Source organism: Chrysemys picta, chromosome 4, assembly GCF_011386835.1.
Source record: "Chrysemys picta bellii isolate R12L10 chromosome 4, ASM1138683v2, whole genome shotgun sequence".
NCBI lineage: Eukaryota > Metazoa > Chordata > Testudines > Emydidae > Chrysemys > Chrysemys picta.
Genome location: NC_088794.1, coordinates 21,749,698 through 21,767,309, shown reverse-complemented (window position 1 = coordinate 21,767,309; position 17,612 = coordinate 21,749,698). Strand labels below are relative to the sequence as shown.

Below are 17,612 nucleotides of genomic sequence, written 5' to 3'. Positions count from 1 at the left end.
ATAAGCCCCCTCCCCCCCCCAAGCCTCCCCACAGGGGGGTGAAGCCCCCTCACACCTCACCTCCCAAACTGGGGGTTAACCCCCCAAATCTCTCCTGTACCCAGCCCCCCATGGGGGGTTAGACCCCACCAGCCTCCCCACAGGGGGGTGAAGCCCCCTCACACCTCACCTCCCAAACTGGGGGTTAAACCCCCCAAGCCCCTCCTGTACCCAGCCCTCCCACAGGGGGATGAAGCCCCTTCACACCCCACCCCGGGGGGTTAGACGCCCCGTACCCAGCCCCTGCGGGGAGGTGAAGCCCTCCAGACCTCCACCTATATAGGGGGCTCACACCCCCAGTTTGGGGTTGAACCCCTTCTCCCTAGCTCCCCTCGGGGGGGGTGAAGCCCCCGGGGGGGGTCAGAGCCCCCCTCCCCCACCAACCCCTTTATTTACCGCCATCATCAGCACGCGCGAGCTGTCACCGAGCGCGAGACACCCCAACCGGGGCCGGCCCCGCCCCCTCCCCGCCCATTGGCCGCCAGCCCCGCCCCGCCCCCCAACGCCATTGGCCGGAAAGCACGCCACACACTCCATCCTCCCCGCCCTTCGCTAGCGCTGTACGCCCCATTCACCGACACCACTTACGCCATCTCCGCAAGGCTCTCGTGAGCGGCCCTGCGGGGTTCTTCGGCGCTTTACGCCCGTGACCGAGCACAGCGGAAACTTTCCTTTATTTTACGCCATTTACGCTGCCCAGACCGCGAACTTTTTACTAGTGTACGTGAATTGCGCAGGCTTTGCCGATGAATTCTCCGCGGCTTTACGTTGCTCGAGATTTCGAACGCGGGACTAGCTTACGGCGCTTGCGTAGCCGGCCGGGGGCAGGCTCTTCAGTGGCTTAGGGCAATTGCGCTGCGGAATGGGAGGGGGAGAAAGGCGGAGGGGCGGGGACTCCATAGCCCCACCCCGGGACGGTGACGTTGCCGGGCTTTGTGAATCGCAGGCTGAAGTTTGGTTGAGTCACACGAGGGTAAATAAGGATGTTTCAGAGACAAAGAGACTCTTAAAGGGGCAGGAGCGCCTTGTGCGGCACCCCCCCGCGCTCAGAGGGGCCCAGGCTGCAGGGAGCTGAACTCCCCTCCCCATCACTGCAGCAGCACAGGGGCCAAGCTGGGGCCATGGCCACATCAGGCATGCCACCATGCATGGGCCAGGTCCCACACCACCATTGCACGGGGACATATCACATCCAACACCACCAGTGCATGGGGACACTGCCACGGGGCCGGCTCAGGTGGTGCCGATTGCACGGGGCCACAGCAGGCACCACCATTGCATGGGGACATGGCCATGTCAGGCAGGGCCACTGCTACAGGACCACATCTGGCCCCATCATTGCACAGGAACAGTGCCATGGGGTCACATAATCCGCTGCCACACCACACAGGCCACCACCACTGCCCAGGTCACTGCCGTGGGGCATGGGAGCTGTGTGGTACAGTGCAGTGGTGCGTGAGACAGGGACATTTTCTATTGTTAGTACCTACCTACGTAGCCTCAGCCTTGAAGACGGCAGAACCATTCCAACAGAAATCCAGACTCTCCTGGCACTGGATCCCAAACAATCACAGAGCACTTCACAAACACACACAAAAACCGAAGGAGAGGTCATCTAAATTGCCTTTGGAAATTAACAGCCAAGGAGCACTGAGCCTCTTTGTCTATTAACAGCCTCCCTTTCCTCATTAAAATCTCCCCTTAACACTCACTTCTTCCAGGAATCTTTCAAACTTTTTTCATACCATCACCTTTGGCTCATTTCTGGTCTATTTTAGGCCCTGGTCCTAAACAGAGAACCATCCTGGTACTTGGACTTCAATTGGATTTTCCCCATAGAGTGTACCCTTAGACTATGAACTCCTGCAGCCAAATTCAGCCTTGGTGTAATTCCTTTAACATCAAAAGGAGTTAAACCAAGGGCCCTTGGTAAGTAAGTTGCCCCATCTCAAAAAAGATATATTGGAATTGGAAAAGGTTTAGAAAAGGGCAACAAAAATGATTAGGGGTATGGAATGGCTTCTGTATGAGGAGAGATTAATAAGTCTGGAACTTTTTAGCTTGGAAAAGAGACGACTTGTTGCCCTTTTCCAATTCCAATATATCTTTTTTGAGATGGGGCAACCTCATCTGCATGCAGTATTCCAGATGTGGGCATACCATGGATTTATATAGAGGCAATGTAATATTTTCTGTTTTATTATCTATCCCTTTCTTAAGGATTTCCAACATTCAGTTTGCTTTTTTGACTGCCGCTGCACATTGAATAGATGTTTTCAGAGAACTATCTACAGTGACTCCAAGATCTCTTTCTTGAGTGGTAACAGCTAATTTTGACCCCATCATTTTATATGTATAATTGGGATTATATTTCCTAATGTGCATTATTTTACATTTATCCACATTGAATTTCATCTGCCATTTTATTGTGCAGTCACCCAGCTTTGAGAGATCCTTGTGTAGCTCTTCGCAGTCTGCCTGGGATTTAACTATCTTGAGTAGTTTTGTATCAGTAGGAACAGGCTCAGTGTGCTATTGGCTCCCTACCTGAAGCCACAATTGAGTCAGGAGACAGAGTCTGTTCCTGTCTCTGCGACTGAATTGCAGTATGACCCTACGTAAAGTCATTTAACCTCTTTATGTTTCAGTTTCCTCAGTGGTAAAAGCAGGATAATAATACATATCTCCCTTCAAAAAGCACTGAAATCTGCAGCTGATTGTTGTTATGTAGAGCCCAATCCTGCTCCCCTTGAAATCAGTGGCAAAGACTCCCACTGACTTCCAGAGGAGCAGAGGCAAGCCTCAAGTTGGTGCACAGGAGAGCCTCCCTCTCAAAATTGTATGTGCACTCTGAAAATGCTGCAAAGTCGCAGGGAAATCTAACCTCCCAGGCCCTGTAGTGACAGGCAAAAATGGTGCAATTTTCAACTGTGTTGGCTCAATAAAGTTAACATGACATGACCACAAACTTAACACTCAGTCAGAGGCAGACTACCACTGTTTGAAGCCAAGTCAGCTGGCAATAGTATAGCCTTGGTGGGAGGGGAGAAGGAATAATAATTTTGCCCATCAAAACAGGGGTCCCAGAGAGCAAAAGAAATGCCTTTTGCATGAAGCAGTCAGTCAATCCCCTACTTTAGAGAAGGCAGTCACATCAATGGATGCCTTTACTAAGAGATAATGGGCCTAGATCCTATCCTCACACCCATGCAACCCCACTGGCGTCACTGGAGTGGTACAGATGTGATTAAGAACAGAATTTAGCCCAAGGGGTCCAGGGCTGTGACTGCAGAACAGTAACCGGCCTTCAGAAGAGAACAAACACCAATGAGATCTAGCACACATATTATACTCTTTAAAGACATGTGACTTTGGTTACAAAAGGCATCTGAGATACCACAACCTTTTTTGGATTAAGAGAGACATTTGCAACACGTGATGTGCCTAATCTTCCAGTCACAATTCCACAGCACTTTTTTTTTTTTTAATTAAAGAAAGCAGGATGAAGATGATCTGTCCAAAGAGCAGAATTTTTTGGTTAAAGATCCTAGACCTACTTAATTACACAGAGTAATAACGAGCTAAGGGCCACATTCTGAAAGCTTTACTCACAAGACTCTCCCCAGACGTCAGCGTGAGAGTCAGGGTTTAGTGAGTAACATGCCTTTGAGTTGCAAGACTGGACCCCAAACTCGTTCCCCAGGCTTCCAATATGTTCAAATTGCAAGTTTATTTAAACACTGTTTGTTGCAAATCATTTAACCAGGGCTTATGAGACCTACTGCCATGTTATTGAATGTATTCAGAGTTAAATAATAATAAAAAAATGCCCATACAACAAGCTCTAGGTGCCGTAACAATTAATTACACTTACAGGCATAAATGATGGCCCCCCCTTCAGCAGGGAAAAAATAAAACAAACAAACCCATCACCATCATATATAAATAATGAATTAATCAACTCAGTCAACCAGTAAATCAAAGCAACAAAACAGCTCGTCTCTCTCCAATCCTCCAGAAACATCTCTTCAATCTTCTTCCCCAGACCCTGTCCGATTGCAGCTTGCCTGGAAGATCAGGTTTATTTAGGTCCAAGACTTCTGTTTTGCCCAGTTTACTTTTTAGACACAGGGCTGCAGTGCAAGTTCCATCTATGGGCTAGGGATGCAGAACATGTTTTTTAAGGAAGCCATGCACTGGTCCCTCAGGTTACTTGCTCAAACTGGTGTGACATAAGGCATGAGTTAAGGACTGACAACCCTGCAAAGCCTCTGGCCATGGAACTCCCCCCGACTTCAATGGGAGTTCAGCAGGAGGAGTGGCTGCAGGGCCAGGATAGTTCTGCTCATTTGAAAGATGCAGAATTCTGAAATTAAGCAGAGAAGATCCTTGCCTAGCAGCTATTTACTTGTGAAGTTCCTTGGGAAGGCGTTTCAGGGGAAGCGACACAAAGGTCTTGCAGCTGCAGAACCAAGGTAAACAGCCAGGCTGCTATCTATTTAGCAAACAACACAAAACCACAGAAAAATATAAAGAGGAGAGAGGAAATTTACATTCCCCAGCCAGGCAGCTCCTCAGTGTTTAGAGCCAAGGGCACAGATGGCTTAAAGGGAGGGAATTTCCCCTAGCTTTCCATCCAGATAAGTAAATCATTGCTGTATGATATTCAAGCCCTGCAGTAAACCTACAGTCTCCCGCTTGCAAACCCTTACTCACCTTAATAGTCCCACTGAAATCAATGGGACTTCGCAGGTGAGTAGAGATTTAAAGCAAAGAGACCTCTATCAATGTTATCAGTTCCCTTTCTAACCATGAGATAGGGTGGCAGATACTTTGTTTCAACAGATGAGAAGAATCCTTCAGGAAGACCAGACTCCATTTGTATCATTGGAAAGCCAGAAGGTTTTAATCCGCTATCAAAGATGATGGCAAGTTAAGAACATAACCACAAGGGGACAGCAAAGAATTGAGAGAGATTTTTGGTCACAAAAGGAAATTAATTTTCCATCGAGGGTGTAAAGCCCCTCAACAAAATCAAAGATAAACGTGGCTAAGAAATACCTTCTGCACCAGAGAAAAATTAAAGAAATTTGTTACAAAACACACACACCCCACCCACCCCCTTGCTGGATAAAAAGACTCCACATCTTTATATGAAAATAAGCCTTTTTTAAATTATTATTAAAGTGGTACCAAAATGCTTCCATATGAATATCCCCAAAACCTACATTCACCAGCCTGCCACTAAGGAAAATGAGGGACAATAAAACCCTGCCTGTGTGCGCACACAGCTGGATTTTCTACTTTATCCTTCTGCAGAAGAACATTTATCACCAGAATCAAGCACTGATGTTGCATTGAGACACACCAGCGCCAATGGGCTAACACTGAATAAGGGATGAAACACACACTATATTTGAGACCAAGCTTGGAGGTAAGAAAAACTGATTCTACCCCTGCTATATGGAGATGAATGATGTTTTTCTTTAGGGGGAAGACATCTTCAGGACATTACTGAGCAAAGGGCTGGTATTCCCGATCCATGAGGACAATCAGAAAAAAGAGGATATTGTCACTTTAAAAAGAAAAAAAAGTCTCCTGAAGTCTTCTTCATCTGATCCCAGCTACAGGCACCTGCTGCTGTTTGCGGATCTTGTTGAACAGTTCCATGTACTGAGCCATTGTGTCACCTGGGCTGTAGATGTTGTCGTGCTTGTTGCCAAACACGGATGGGTTTCCAGGAGTGTGATTCCCCATGAAGCTTTGCATGAACTCCATGAGCAGGTTCCAGCAGTCGTTGGCTACCACACATGGGCAGTATTCCACCTGGCAACAGAAACAGGAGCACTGAAGCACGGAGCAGGGGACGGTAACCACACAGGAGACAATTAACTTTGAACCCTGATACAGAACGCATCAATCCTCCTCATATATGCAAACTCAAAGGAGATGTTTAATTTTTTTCCTCCTTCACTTATTTGATAAACAATGAGCCAGCAGCCTGGAAAACATTCAAGGAACTCACCTGAATTTTACTTACAAAAGCAATGGGGACCTGGGAAGTAAAGTTATCAGAAAACTGCAGATGCATCATTATTATCAAGTGACCTAGGTACTCCAGGGGCTAGATGGCACAGCGGAGGTTAATGCACTAGCCTTTCACCTCTGCAGACCTTGGTTCAAATACCACTTTGCCCAGGAGGGGCTTGGGTCTGGAACAAGAAGGATGTTGCGGGTCAGAAATGAGGTGGATTGTTAGATTGTGTGCGTGTGTAAAAAAGAATCAGACAGGTAGCTGTGGAAATGTGCTCAGAACCTGCTACCAACTTCTTCACTGTCACAGGTGTTAAATTTGCTTAGTTAAGAAAAAGCAAAACCATCCCTGCCAGCTGACAAGAATGATGAACCACAAATGGGGATCTGATCTTATATCCTCTTATGCATGCTGCTGAACCTCCGGATTCACCAAACCCAGCTTGCCTTACTCGACAGGGGTGAGGGCGGGGGTGTTTATAAGCAGGCTTAAGATCAGACAGGTTTTTAATTAAACCAGTTTTCCAAAGTACAAGACAGGCAGCTCAAATTGGGTTCCAAACTCAAGTTTGGTATAAAACAAGCTTCTGCTAAACCCAAGATCAATAGAAATGCTGCTATCATTATGGCAACTGTGTTTATTCTACTGAAATATAATAATGCTATTACTTGAGCTCTGGTTCTGTTGACTAGGAATGTTGAAACGCATGTTTAAAGATGTCCAATGAGGTGATTAATCAAATATTTGTAAAATAGGATTTAAAAGTGTTTAGAAAGAGACACAAAAATCTGGCTCCCCTTTTCCATTGCATCCAAAACAAAACGACTCATCTTCACTTTCAGAGGCGCTTCCTAGCTTAGCACAGCCCCACCTATCCTCTCACACACTACTGAGCCTTCAACATATGCCTCTACTCTGCTAATGATGCCAGTTGTTGTTACCCATTAGTAATATTTTTCCCCTCAAACACCTTTGCACTTTTCCCCATGTCATCTCATACACACTGGAAGATCTCCCCTTGAAAGTCGGCAAAGCCAGGGCATCGTCCTTTAAACTCACCTCTGTCGTGATGCCTACAAAGTACTTGACCATATTTAGGCAGCTGGTGTGCTAGGACTGATGCTCATGACTCTAATCGCAATACTCTCACTGTTAGACAGGAGGAGCACAAGGTCCTTCTGATCCTACGATTCTGTGATTCTATGTTTCACTGAAGTCAATGAGACTAACCACCTCAAGGAACAAACAGCCTTACCTCCACAGATATTCCCCGGGCACTGGGCCCCATGGTAACAGTGCCAACCTTCACCAAGAAGTCACAGTACTGGTACCGCGTACCCCGGCTCTCTATCTTGTTTGCCTTGGCGTTTTGGAAAAAGCCTTTCAGTTTCACCATCAGGACATCAAAGTTGGCATCTGCTATGAGGCAGGGGCCGTTTTCAAAGAGAGCGAAACAGCTGAGGGGATATTCAGAGTTATGCATCACGTACATCAGCTTGCCAGCCTGCCCTGGAACAAGAGCAACGGTATTTTAACTGTAGAAATGATGCTTCTTCCCTATTGCGTGCTTTCAAGAAGAAACATCTGTTAGAATCAACAAAGACAAGGACAAAAGAAACGCTATTTCAGGATTTCTGTACTCCTCATGAATGTTTAATATGATTCTGGACACTGGGTGTTTGGGTTTGTTTTATGATCTAAAAACAAAAACACAAAAAAACCTCAGGCAGGTACATTAATGTTTCTGCCATTCCAGAGCACATCCTGATCTCTGTATTTCCTGTGCCCACTGAGATGTATGAGCCCCAAACTCAAATTTCTAAACATGTTTTGCACCAATTACTCAAGAGAGCCATCTGACTGCTAACTTTACTGCTGGGTTTCCATTTACCAATTCACTCACTCATACATACATATGTCAGCTTGGGAAATGGGATATTTTACTGGGGAAGGGAGGTGGGAACTGTCTTCTGAACTGAAGATACAGAATGTCTAATAAAGAGAGCACATACTGGATGCCCTCCACTCTTTGTAAAAAGAGAGCTCAACTTGAACAAATTCAATATTTGGAGCCAGGTTTCCTTTAACATTCCATATGAACAGATCCAAACACTGACCCACCACGATGAATTCTCAGCAACTTTACTCCTTAGGGGCACCGTCAACTCATGTTTGGTCCAAAATGTAGGCACTGGGGAAAAACTAAGAATCCTTCCAACACTTCTAGAAAACTGAACACAAATAGGAATTTTATTTTATTTTTTTAAATCCCAGTGGAAACATTTTTTAGACAAATAACCCCTGCTCTACTCCTGCAGTACACCCAACTCAAAACCTGTGGCGCTGAGACAGAATTTGACTAGAGACAAAAGCGACCTTGATTTACACTGCCCAAGATGAGAGAAGGGCAAAATGTAAATAAAGAGCATGAACAGGGATGAGTACATTAGATTTCTAATATTCTTTCTGCTTTAACAATCTAAGGGCCAGACTGCGAAAGAGCAGTTATACAAACAGCCCCAGTGAACTCAACGAGTAATTCCTCATGCACAAAAGGGGGTTCCAATGGGGCTCGAAGGCATTATAAAATAACATAGGGCTAGATTGTGACTTGCATTGTACATCCCTGCAAGGGACGTTAGGGGAAATAAAGAATCCCCCTTGCCCATGTAGATCCTGAGTCTGGGCACCTGCTTACTGTCCTTGTCCATCCCTGGAACAGGCGTACAGGTGGAGTCTAGTCTTAACTCTCATTCACGCACCAGTGCAGCGGAGTGGGGAGATTACGTGGTATGGTATCATACTTTGCGCTAGCACAAGCCAGCAGCAAATCACTACCACCACAACCCAGAGTGAGAAGGCACCACCAGAGGAACTGAGACACAGATGTGACAGTGACTCTGTTCATGTGAATCCCTGCACCCATGCTGAGTTCACTGAAGGCCATCTGGGTGCAAGGGTATGTCCATGCGTGGCCAATTGCTAATTGGGGCCTACCATGCTTTCCGCATAACACATGCATTTGGGGAAAAAAAACATCCTGAAGATTTAGGGATCCGACAGATGAGAATTTACACACACAGTTGTTGCTATTATAGAGCCACACAGTTTAAGGCTAGAAGGGACCACCAAATCATCCTGTCTGACCGCCTGTATATCACAGGCCACCACACCACTCAGCCACCCACACACCAAGCCCAACAACCAGAATTAGACTCTTAAGGAGAGCTTAACGCCCGAAATGCCATACCACATAACCTTTATTTAGCTGTGAAAGGAAGTTCTTTTTTAAGTATGTTACACAGGAAAAATACCCAGAACTATATTTTTGATCACTGTTGATTCCTTAGCCAATGGGGCACGCCATCAGCAGAAAGCTGTTTGGAGTATTCAAGGAAAAGTGGACGCTTTATAACTGGTTCACATGGGGCTTTAGCACCAAGAACTATGATACCGTGCAACTGCCTATATAAAGAACTAGCCCTTTGGCAGATTTCTGCAGACAAGACTTCCCTCCGTGTAAATCACAAAAAATCAAACTTCTGTTACTTTTCTTACATGCAAACAGCTTGGAAGTGATCAGCAAAATCCAACAGCAGTGCAAGGTTGCAAGAAATACCTGAGCCAGAGAGCCTAGTGTTCACAGAGCACTCTGCATAGGCAACAGTGAAGCCATGCACATTCCCAGACCAGACAGAAACGCGGAGGCACAGGCTCACTGCTAACCTCTAGAGACACTTATAGCGAAGAAGTGGGGGGTTTTACCCACGAAAGATTATGCCCAAATAAATCGGTTAGTCTTTAAGGTGCCACCGGACTCCTTGTTGTTTTTGTAGCGAAGCTGTAACACCATGACAGTTGAAGGTGAGACTAGTTACTTGAGTCGCTTTTTTTAAGCGCTCTGTAGTCCACATGCTCACTCAGATGGTCTTGAAAAAGTGCTGTGCATCATGAGGAACCAGGGTAGGGCAGGCGGGCTAAATTTGAAGTTGTTTAAGAAAGGGTGTCCTGAGATACAGCCCCACTTAAAAAGAGTCACGACACCATTCTACGGTCTCCCTAGGAAAACTGTCCCCCCAGTCATGCCCCCCTCCGTACCACCACTTCCTCAAAGAGCAAGGGAAATTCCCCACTTAAAATCCTTGTTAACAGTTAAGGTTGACCAGCATTTCCTTGTATCCTTGCAGAACGACAAGTGGAAGGACAGATTATTACTGTCTGTAACAGCAGGTTGGGGTGTCACTCAAAGAGGGCAGTATGAAGGTTGCAGGACCGGCGAGTACCGTAACTCTGTACTTCCTGGTTTTCAGCAGTTTAAGTACAGATGCACTCAAAAGGTACGAGGCTTCGCAGGTCAGTCTTAACTCTGTGTTAATGAAGCTTTGGCGGAGTGAATCGTAATCTTTATTGATGTAACATCTTTCATCCAAAGATCACCAAGCATTTTATTATCAGCAGTCAAGCCATCCAACCCCACGTGAGGTAGGTCAGTATTGTTATGTACATTTTAAACATAGGGAGAATAGAATGCATGGATTCTCAGAACAGAATCTGGTCCCTATTTTACTCTTCTTCCCTATAGCTACCACCAAGTTATTGCAGTAGTGACACCCTGAATAATTGGAGAAAAGAAGGGGGGAAAAAGCATTAGTGGGATTGAGACTCAACCTCAGAGCTGGCATTAGATGTCCTTGTCAGAAAATAAGAGAACAATTACTTCCCTGGACATTACTCAAATTGCGTTATACCAACCCCAGCGATCAGCCTTAACGATCGCCACAGGGCGCTTTGATCACTCCATGAAAGGAAGTGAAATGCAGACCTTGGTTGCCCATGGTGGAGGCAGCGGTGTGGTAGGTCTCACAGTCCACACAAAATGTTCCTTGTTTCTCTGCTCCCAGCAGCTCCAGTTTCCTTGTTAGGATTTCAACTGTTTGCTGGACGCTCTTCCCCTCTGCCACGGGCATCTGAGACACACTGTCATAGAAGACAAGGAAGCAAAAGAAAAGATTCAGTAATCTCATACATAGAGATATGATAACCAACTCAGAATCCATTTCAGCCAATGTACTTATAAAGTCTAGAATAGAGTTATCTGATCTGTAGAGCACTTGCATACTTGACTCATTCACTTAAAGGCCAGAAGAGAGCGTTGTGATAGTCCCGTCTGACCTCTTGACTAACACAGGGCAGGGAATCTCACCTAGTAATTTTTCTATCGAACCCATATGCTTCTTTTTGAGCTATAGCACTGAGCTAAGACATCCAGCCATTAAAGCAGGGGTGGGCCAACTCTTTGGCCCAAGGGCCACATCTGGGAATAGAAACTGTACAGCGGGCCATGAATGCTCACAAAATGGGGGTTAGGGTGTGGGAGGAGCTGAGGGCTCTGGTTGAGGGTGCAGGCTCTAGGGTGGGGCTGGGGATGAGGAGTTTGGGGTATAGGAAGGTGTTCTGGGCTGGGATCAAGGGGTTCGGAGGGCAGGAGGGGGATCAGGGCTGGGGTAGGGGCGCAGGGGTGGCGGCTCAGGGGTGCAGGCTCCGGGCGATGCTTACCTCAAGCGGCTCCCAGAAGCAATGGCATGTTCCTTCTCCGGTTCCTACACTGAGGCGCAGCCAGGCAGCTCTGCACATGGCCCCGTCCCCAAGCACCGCCCCTGCAGCTCCCATTGGCCGCAGTTCCCTACATGTAGGAGCCGGAGGCGGGCCATGCTGCTGCTTCCAGTAGCTGCGTGGAGCGGCCCCATACCTTGCTGGAGCGGGGCAAGCCCCAGACCCCACTCCCCAGCGAGAGCTCAAGGGCCAGATTAAAATGGCTGGCAGGTCGGATTCAGCCCGTGGGCCGTAGTTTGCCCACCCCTGCATTGAAGAGATGGGTCAGGAGCAGGATTTGAACCCACAGCTCTACAGGGAAGCTAGAACACCCAGGAGAGGATAAGACAAAGCTTTGAATGTGGCCTGTTAGACCATTCAGCCATCCCAACCCAGCTGTGACAGGCATTTAAGAAAACCCTAAGGCAGGCAGAGCAAGCATAACAGGCATTGGCACCATACTAAGTACCACTGCAATGGGTGCTGGCCAAGTGCCAGGACAGATGGGACACTGTAGAGATAAATTTTCCTTGTCACCTTATAAACATATAAAATAAGCATCACACAGAAGGTTTTACACAAGGTTTTTGCTCTGTTACACTGGTAACTCCAGATAGCCTGTGGTCAAACGTGCTCTTGATGTCCTTCGAGCTCTCCTATTTCCCTCTTGAGCAGTATAAAGCCTTGATTTCCTGTTTTTAAATACATGTCCTCCATGCCCTTAATGCCCATTGCAATATTTTCCCATTATGTTATATTACCAGCTGCGATATTGACATAGCTTGTTGAAGCCTAACGAAGAGAGAGAAGAGTATCTTTGCAAGCAGGCTTGCTCACCTAGTGAGGAGGGCTTTAAACTAGGTTTGCCGGAGGACTGTGACCTAAGCCCTGAGGTAAGTGGGATACCAGGAGGAAACACAAGGAGGAGGGTGCAACGGGGGGGCCTCCTGATTCATACTGAGAAAGCAGGGCAATCAGCTAGTTATCTTAGGTGCCCGTACACGAATACAAGAAGCCTGGGAAACAAGCAGGAAGAATTGGAAGTCCTGGCATAATCAAGGAACTACGATGTGATTGGAATAACAGAGACTTGGTGGGGTAGCTTACATGACTGGAGCACTGTCATGGATGGGTATAAACTGTTCAGGAAGGACAGGCAGGGGAGGAAAGGTGGAGGAGTTGCACTGTATGTAAGAGTGGTATGATTGCTCAGAGCTCCAGTATGAAACTGGAGAAAAGTCTGTCGAAAGATTTTGGGTTAAGTTTAGAAGCGAGAGCAAAAAGGGTGATTTCGTGGTGGGCGTGTGTTATAGACCACCGGACCAGGAGGATGAGGTAGACAAGGCTTTCTTTGGACAGTTAACTGAAGTTTCCAGAACACAGGCCCTGGTTCTAACGGGGGACTGCAATCACCCTGACATCTGTTGGGGGAGCAATACAGCAGTGCACAGACAATCCAGGAAGTTTTTGGAGAGTGTTGGGGACAACTTCTTGGTGCAACTAATGGAGGACCCAACCAGAGGTCGTTCTTCTCTTGACCTGCTGCTTACAAACAGGGAAGAATTGGTAGAGGAAGTAGAAGTGGGTGGCAACCTGGGCAGAAGTGACCATGGGATGGTTGAGTTCACGATCCTCACAAAAGTAAGAAAGGAAAGTAGCAAAATACGGATCCTGGACTTCAGAAAAGCAGACCTTTGACTGCCTTAGGGAACTGATGGGCAGGATCCCCTGGAAGGCTAATATGAGAGGGAAAGGAGTCCAGTAAAGCTGGCTGTATTTTAAAGAAGCCTCACTGAGAGCGCAGGAACAAACCACCCCGATGTGCAGAAGGAATAGCAAAAATGGCAGGCGACCAGCTGGGCTGAAGAGTGAAATCTTTGGTGAGCTTAAACACAAAAAGGAAGCTTACAAGAAGTGGAAACTTGGGACAGATGACTAGGAAGGAGTGTAAAAATATTGCTCGAGCATGCAGGGGTGTAATCAGGAAGGCCAAAACACAACTGGAGTTGCAGCTAGCAAGGGATGTGAAGGGTAACAGAAGGGTTTCTACAGGTATGTTAGGAACAAGAAAGAGGTCAGGGAAAGTGTGGGACCTTAATGAATGGGGGAGGCAACCTAGTGACAGATGATGTGGAAAAAGCTGAAGTATTCAATGCTTTTTTTGGCTCAGCCTTCACAAACAAGGTCACCTCCCAGACCGCTGTCCTGGGCAATACAGTATGGGGAGGAGGTGAGCAGCCCTCTGTGGTGAAAGAACAGGTTAAGGACTATTTAGAAAAGCTGGACATGCACAAGTCCATGGGTCCAGATCTAATGCATCCGAGGGTGTTGAGGGAGTTGGCTGATGTGATTGCAGAGCCATTGGCCATTATCTCTGAAAACTCGTGGTGATCAGGGGAGGTCCCGGACAATTGGAAAAAGGCAAATATAGTGCCCATCTTTAAAAAAGGGAAGAAGGAGAACCCGGGGAACTACAGACCGGTCAGGCTCACCTCAGTCCCTGGAAAAATCATGGAGCAGGTCCTCAAGGAATCCATTTTGAAGCACTTGGAGGAGAGGAACGTGATCAGGAACAGTCAACATGGATTCACAAAGGGCAAGTCATGCCTGACCAACATGATTGCCTTTTATGATGAGATAACTGGCTCTGTGGATATGGGGAAAGCAGTGGACGTGATATATCTTGACTTTAGCAAAGCTTCTGATACAGTCTCCCACAGTATTCTTGCCAGCAAGTATGGATTGCATGAATGGACTATAAGGTGGATAGAAAGCTGGCTAGATTGTCAGGCTCAACGGGTAGTGATCAACGGCTCAATGTCTAGTTGGCAGCCGGTATCAAGCGGAGTGCCCCAGGGGTCAGTCCTGGGGCTGGTTTTGTTCAACATCTTTATTAATGATCTGGATGATGGGATGGATTGTACCCTCATCAAGTTCACAGATGACACTAAGATGCAGGGAGAGGTAGATATGCTGGAGAGTAAGGATAGGGTCCAGAGTGACCTAGACAAATTGGAGGATTGGACCAAAAGAAATCTGATGAGGTTCAACAAGGACAAGTGCTGAGTCTTGCACTTAGGACGGAAGAATCCCATGCACTGCTACAGGCTGGGGACTGACTGGCTAAGCGGCAGTTCTGCAGAAAAGGACCTGGGGGATTACAGTGGATGAGAAGCTGGATATGAGTCAGCAGTGTGCCCTTATTGCCAAGAAGGCTAATGGCATATTGGGCTGCATTAGTAGGAGCATTGCCAGCAGATCGAGGGAAGTGATTATTCCCCTCTATTCGGCATTGGCGAGGCCACATCTGGGGTATTGCGTCCAGTTTTGGGCCCCCCACTACAGAAAGATGTGGACAAATTGGAGAGAGTCCGGCGGAGGGCAACGAAAATGATCAGGGGGCTGAGGCACATGACTTACGGGGAGAGGCTCAGAGAACTGGGCTTGTTTAGTCTGCAGAAGAGTGAGGGGAGATCTGATAGCAGCCTTCAACTACCTGAAGGGGGGTTCCAAAGAGGATGGAGCTCGGCTGTTCTCAGTGGTGGCAGATGACAGAACAAGGAGCAATGGTCTCAAGTTGCAGTGCGGGAGGTTTAGGTTGGATATTAGGAAACACTATTTCACTAGGAGGGTGGTGAAGCACTGGAATGGGTTACCTAGGGAGATGGTGGAATCTCCATCCTTAGAGGTTTTTAAGGCCTGGCTTGACAAAGCCCTGGCTGGGATGATTTAGTTGGTGTTGATCCTGCTTTGAGCAGGGGGTTGGACTAGATGACCTCCTGAGGGCTCTTCCAACCCTAATCTTCTATGATTCTACGATTACAAGCCCAACTAGATCCCTGGCCGAACATAACCCAGCTCCCTCTTTGCAGTCCCTGAGCAGAAGCATCTCTTCACACAACGCACAGTGAACCTGTGGAACTCTTTGCCTGAGGATGTTGTGAAGGCCAAGACTATAACAGGTTCAAAAAAGAACTAGATAAGTTGATACAGAATAAGTCCATCAATGGCTATTAGCCAGGATGGGCAGGGATGCAAAACCATGCTCTGAAGTGTCCCTAGCCTCTGCTTGCCAGAAGCTGAGAATGGGTGACGGGACGGATCACTTGATGATTCCCTGTTCTGTTTATTCCCTCTGGGGCACCTGGCACTGGCCACTGTCGGAAGACAGGATACTGGGCTAGATAGACTATTGGTTTGATCCAGTATGGCTGCTCTTATGCTCCACACCCTCCTGAACAAGGATCCTACCTCACCCGTGTTCTTCTCTGCTGGGTGCCTTCTCCCGTTATCCCCACCGGGCCTCATGTGACGATGACCAAGCGGGTGCAACATGGTGACGCTGGCTCGAACAGTCAGGCAGCCCCAGCAACGAGGAACACAGGCTGAAGAAGCTGCCACAGTACACTCCCAGCAAGAATCAATGCAGTCTGAACAGGCACCCGTGAGCTCATCCTGCAACAGAGCACCTCCTCAGGAACTAACCTTTCAGGGCTCGGTGCAAGGAGCCCCCCCCCCCGCAATGATAGAACCTAACCTGCTGTAGCAGAGCTGTTCCTGGCAGGCAGGCACCAGTCTACAACCATCATACAGTCACATTCATTGCAAGTAAATAAAGACCCAACCACTGGCATGCTTTTTAACCACGCAACATAGACAGTCCTACCAGGTGACTCCCATGCTTCTTGAAGTCTTCACGTAGGGCTGCACTGGTCCCTATGGAGGAGAAGGAGGTTCAGCTGACACTATGCAGTCTTTCAAATATATTTGCAGCAGAGACTTATATATAGATGTGTGTGTGTGTGTCTCTCTCTCTCCTGGGCAGGAAGCACATTTGCTAGCCCAGCAGCCCCTCCCTGTCCTCTACTATCCCGGTGAAACGCAACAAGCAGGAAATGATGTCATCAAGAGGGGAGGATACGAGTCTCAGGCCAGGCCCCCTGCCTCTCTGTAGGTCACGGTGCTACTTACCGCCTCCTGGACACAGATCAGTTACCAAAGATTGTGACAGGTTTCAGAGTGGGAGTAGAGACTGCTTGGCACGGGATTGCAGAACCAGGGGACACAGAGGAACAGGAGGAAAGAATTCTTGTGTCAATGCTCCCCAGTGTCTCAGGAGGAAATTGACACAGGCCTGAGGGAAACACATTGCAAACTCCCAAATAAATCTGTTAGTCTTTAAGGTGCCACCAGACTCCTTGTTGTTTTTGTAGATACAGACTAACACGGCTACCCCCTGATACTTGACACATTGCAAACTCCTTCATCATAAAGAAGGCAACATTTAGGAGGGGCAGCGCTTTAAAAGAATTATTAAGCCCCTTCGTTTTCAGTTTAAACTTTATTTATCGAATAAATCCTGGGTTTTACAAAAAGTATTATTCATTTTTTTCTGATTTTCACCCTACCCGTGTACCAGTCAAATATATATTAAAAAGTTGTTTTATTAGGAAGTACAATACATGGCATGAGATATATGTGGTGTGATAATACATTAGTCTGTGTGTATATGCAAAGCTGCCTGTTGAAGTAAGGCTATGTATTAGTCTAGAAGAAGATACACACAATAAACAAACAGGCACCCACGCAAGCTCTGAAGTGCGTGCACATCTGAACGTACTGATGAATCTCAATCCAACCAAGTACACATTTCAAGCTGTTAGCAGATTTAAAGATCTGACACACATTAAACTAAAATGTTAAGAAAAAGAAAATCTGTCAGAATATGTTTCAGAACACAAGTATTCAAAAGTTTTAGTAAAACAAAAAGAGGAGAAAAGGATGGTGTGGTCTCAGTATTAAATGTAAATATTTATAGGCTACTAGTTCTAAAACAACAGTAAACTGTTTATTCGAATGAAAAGTTTTATTTGGGGATTAGAGAGCTATTGTTTTCTTAAATTCAGAGGTGGCATTGTGTTTTGAGTTCTGTTTTAGTTCTGCAGCA

The 17,612-nt window shown here is 46.9% G+C and overlaps 2 protein-coding genes across 10 annotated transcripts in view; both read right to left on the bottom strand.

Moving 5' to 3' along the window:
• Window positions 1-1,078, bottom strand: part of USP49 (ubiquitin specific peptidase 49) — a 59,070-nt gene extending 57,992 nt beyond the window's left edge. For 3 of the 8 annotated variants that reach the window (XM_042849056.2, XM_005308285.5, XM_042849057.2), the window contains exon 1: window positions 628-1,078. The gene's annotated coding sequence lies outside the window, so the exon portion shown is untranslated. Of the gene's footprint in view, window positions 1-435; window positions 520-627 lie in introns of those variants that run through there. The other 5 variants (XM_008173762.4, XM_065591576.1, XM_024110330.3 and 2 more) reach the window with 4 other exon arrangements.
• A 2,672-nt stretch (window positions 1,079-3,750) lies between these two features.
• On the bottom strand, window positions 3,751-16,593 carry MED20 (mediator complex subunit 20). 2 transcript variants are annotated; one of them, XM_065591604.1, is made up of 4 exons: window positions 16,332-16,593; window positions 10,896-11,050; window positions 7,329-7,577; window positions 3,751-5,865 (listed from the first exon to the last, which is right to left on the bottom strand). In XM_065591604.1, the coding sequence occupies exons 3-4, from the start codon at window positions 7,563-7,565 to the stop codon at window positions 5,650-5,652; spliced, it is 453 nt and encodes a 150-aa protein (XP_065447676.1). In that variant the 5' UTR covers window positions 7,566-7,577; window positions 10,896-11,050; window positions 16,332-16,593; the 3' UTR covers window positions 3,751-5,649. The 2 variants fall into 2 exon arrangements, with proteins under 2 accessions (XP_065447676.1, XP_005308341.1); XM_005308284.4 differs by having other exon boundaries at window positions 7,329-7,582; window positions 16,332-16,585.
• Window positions 16,594-17,612: the final 1,019 nt, after the last annotated feature.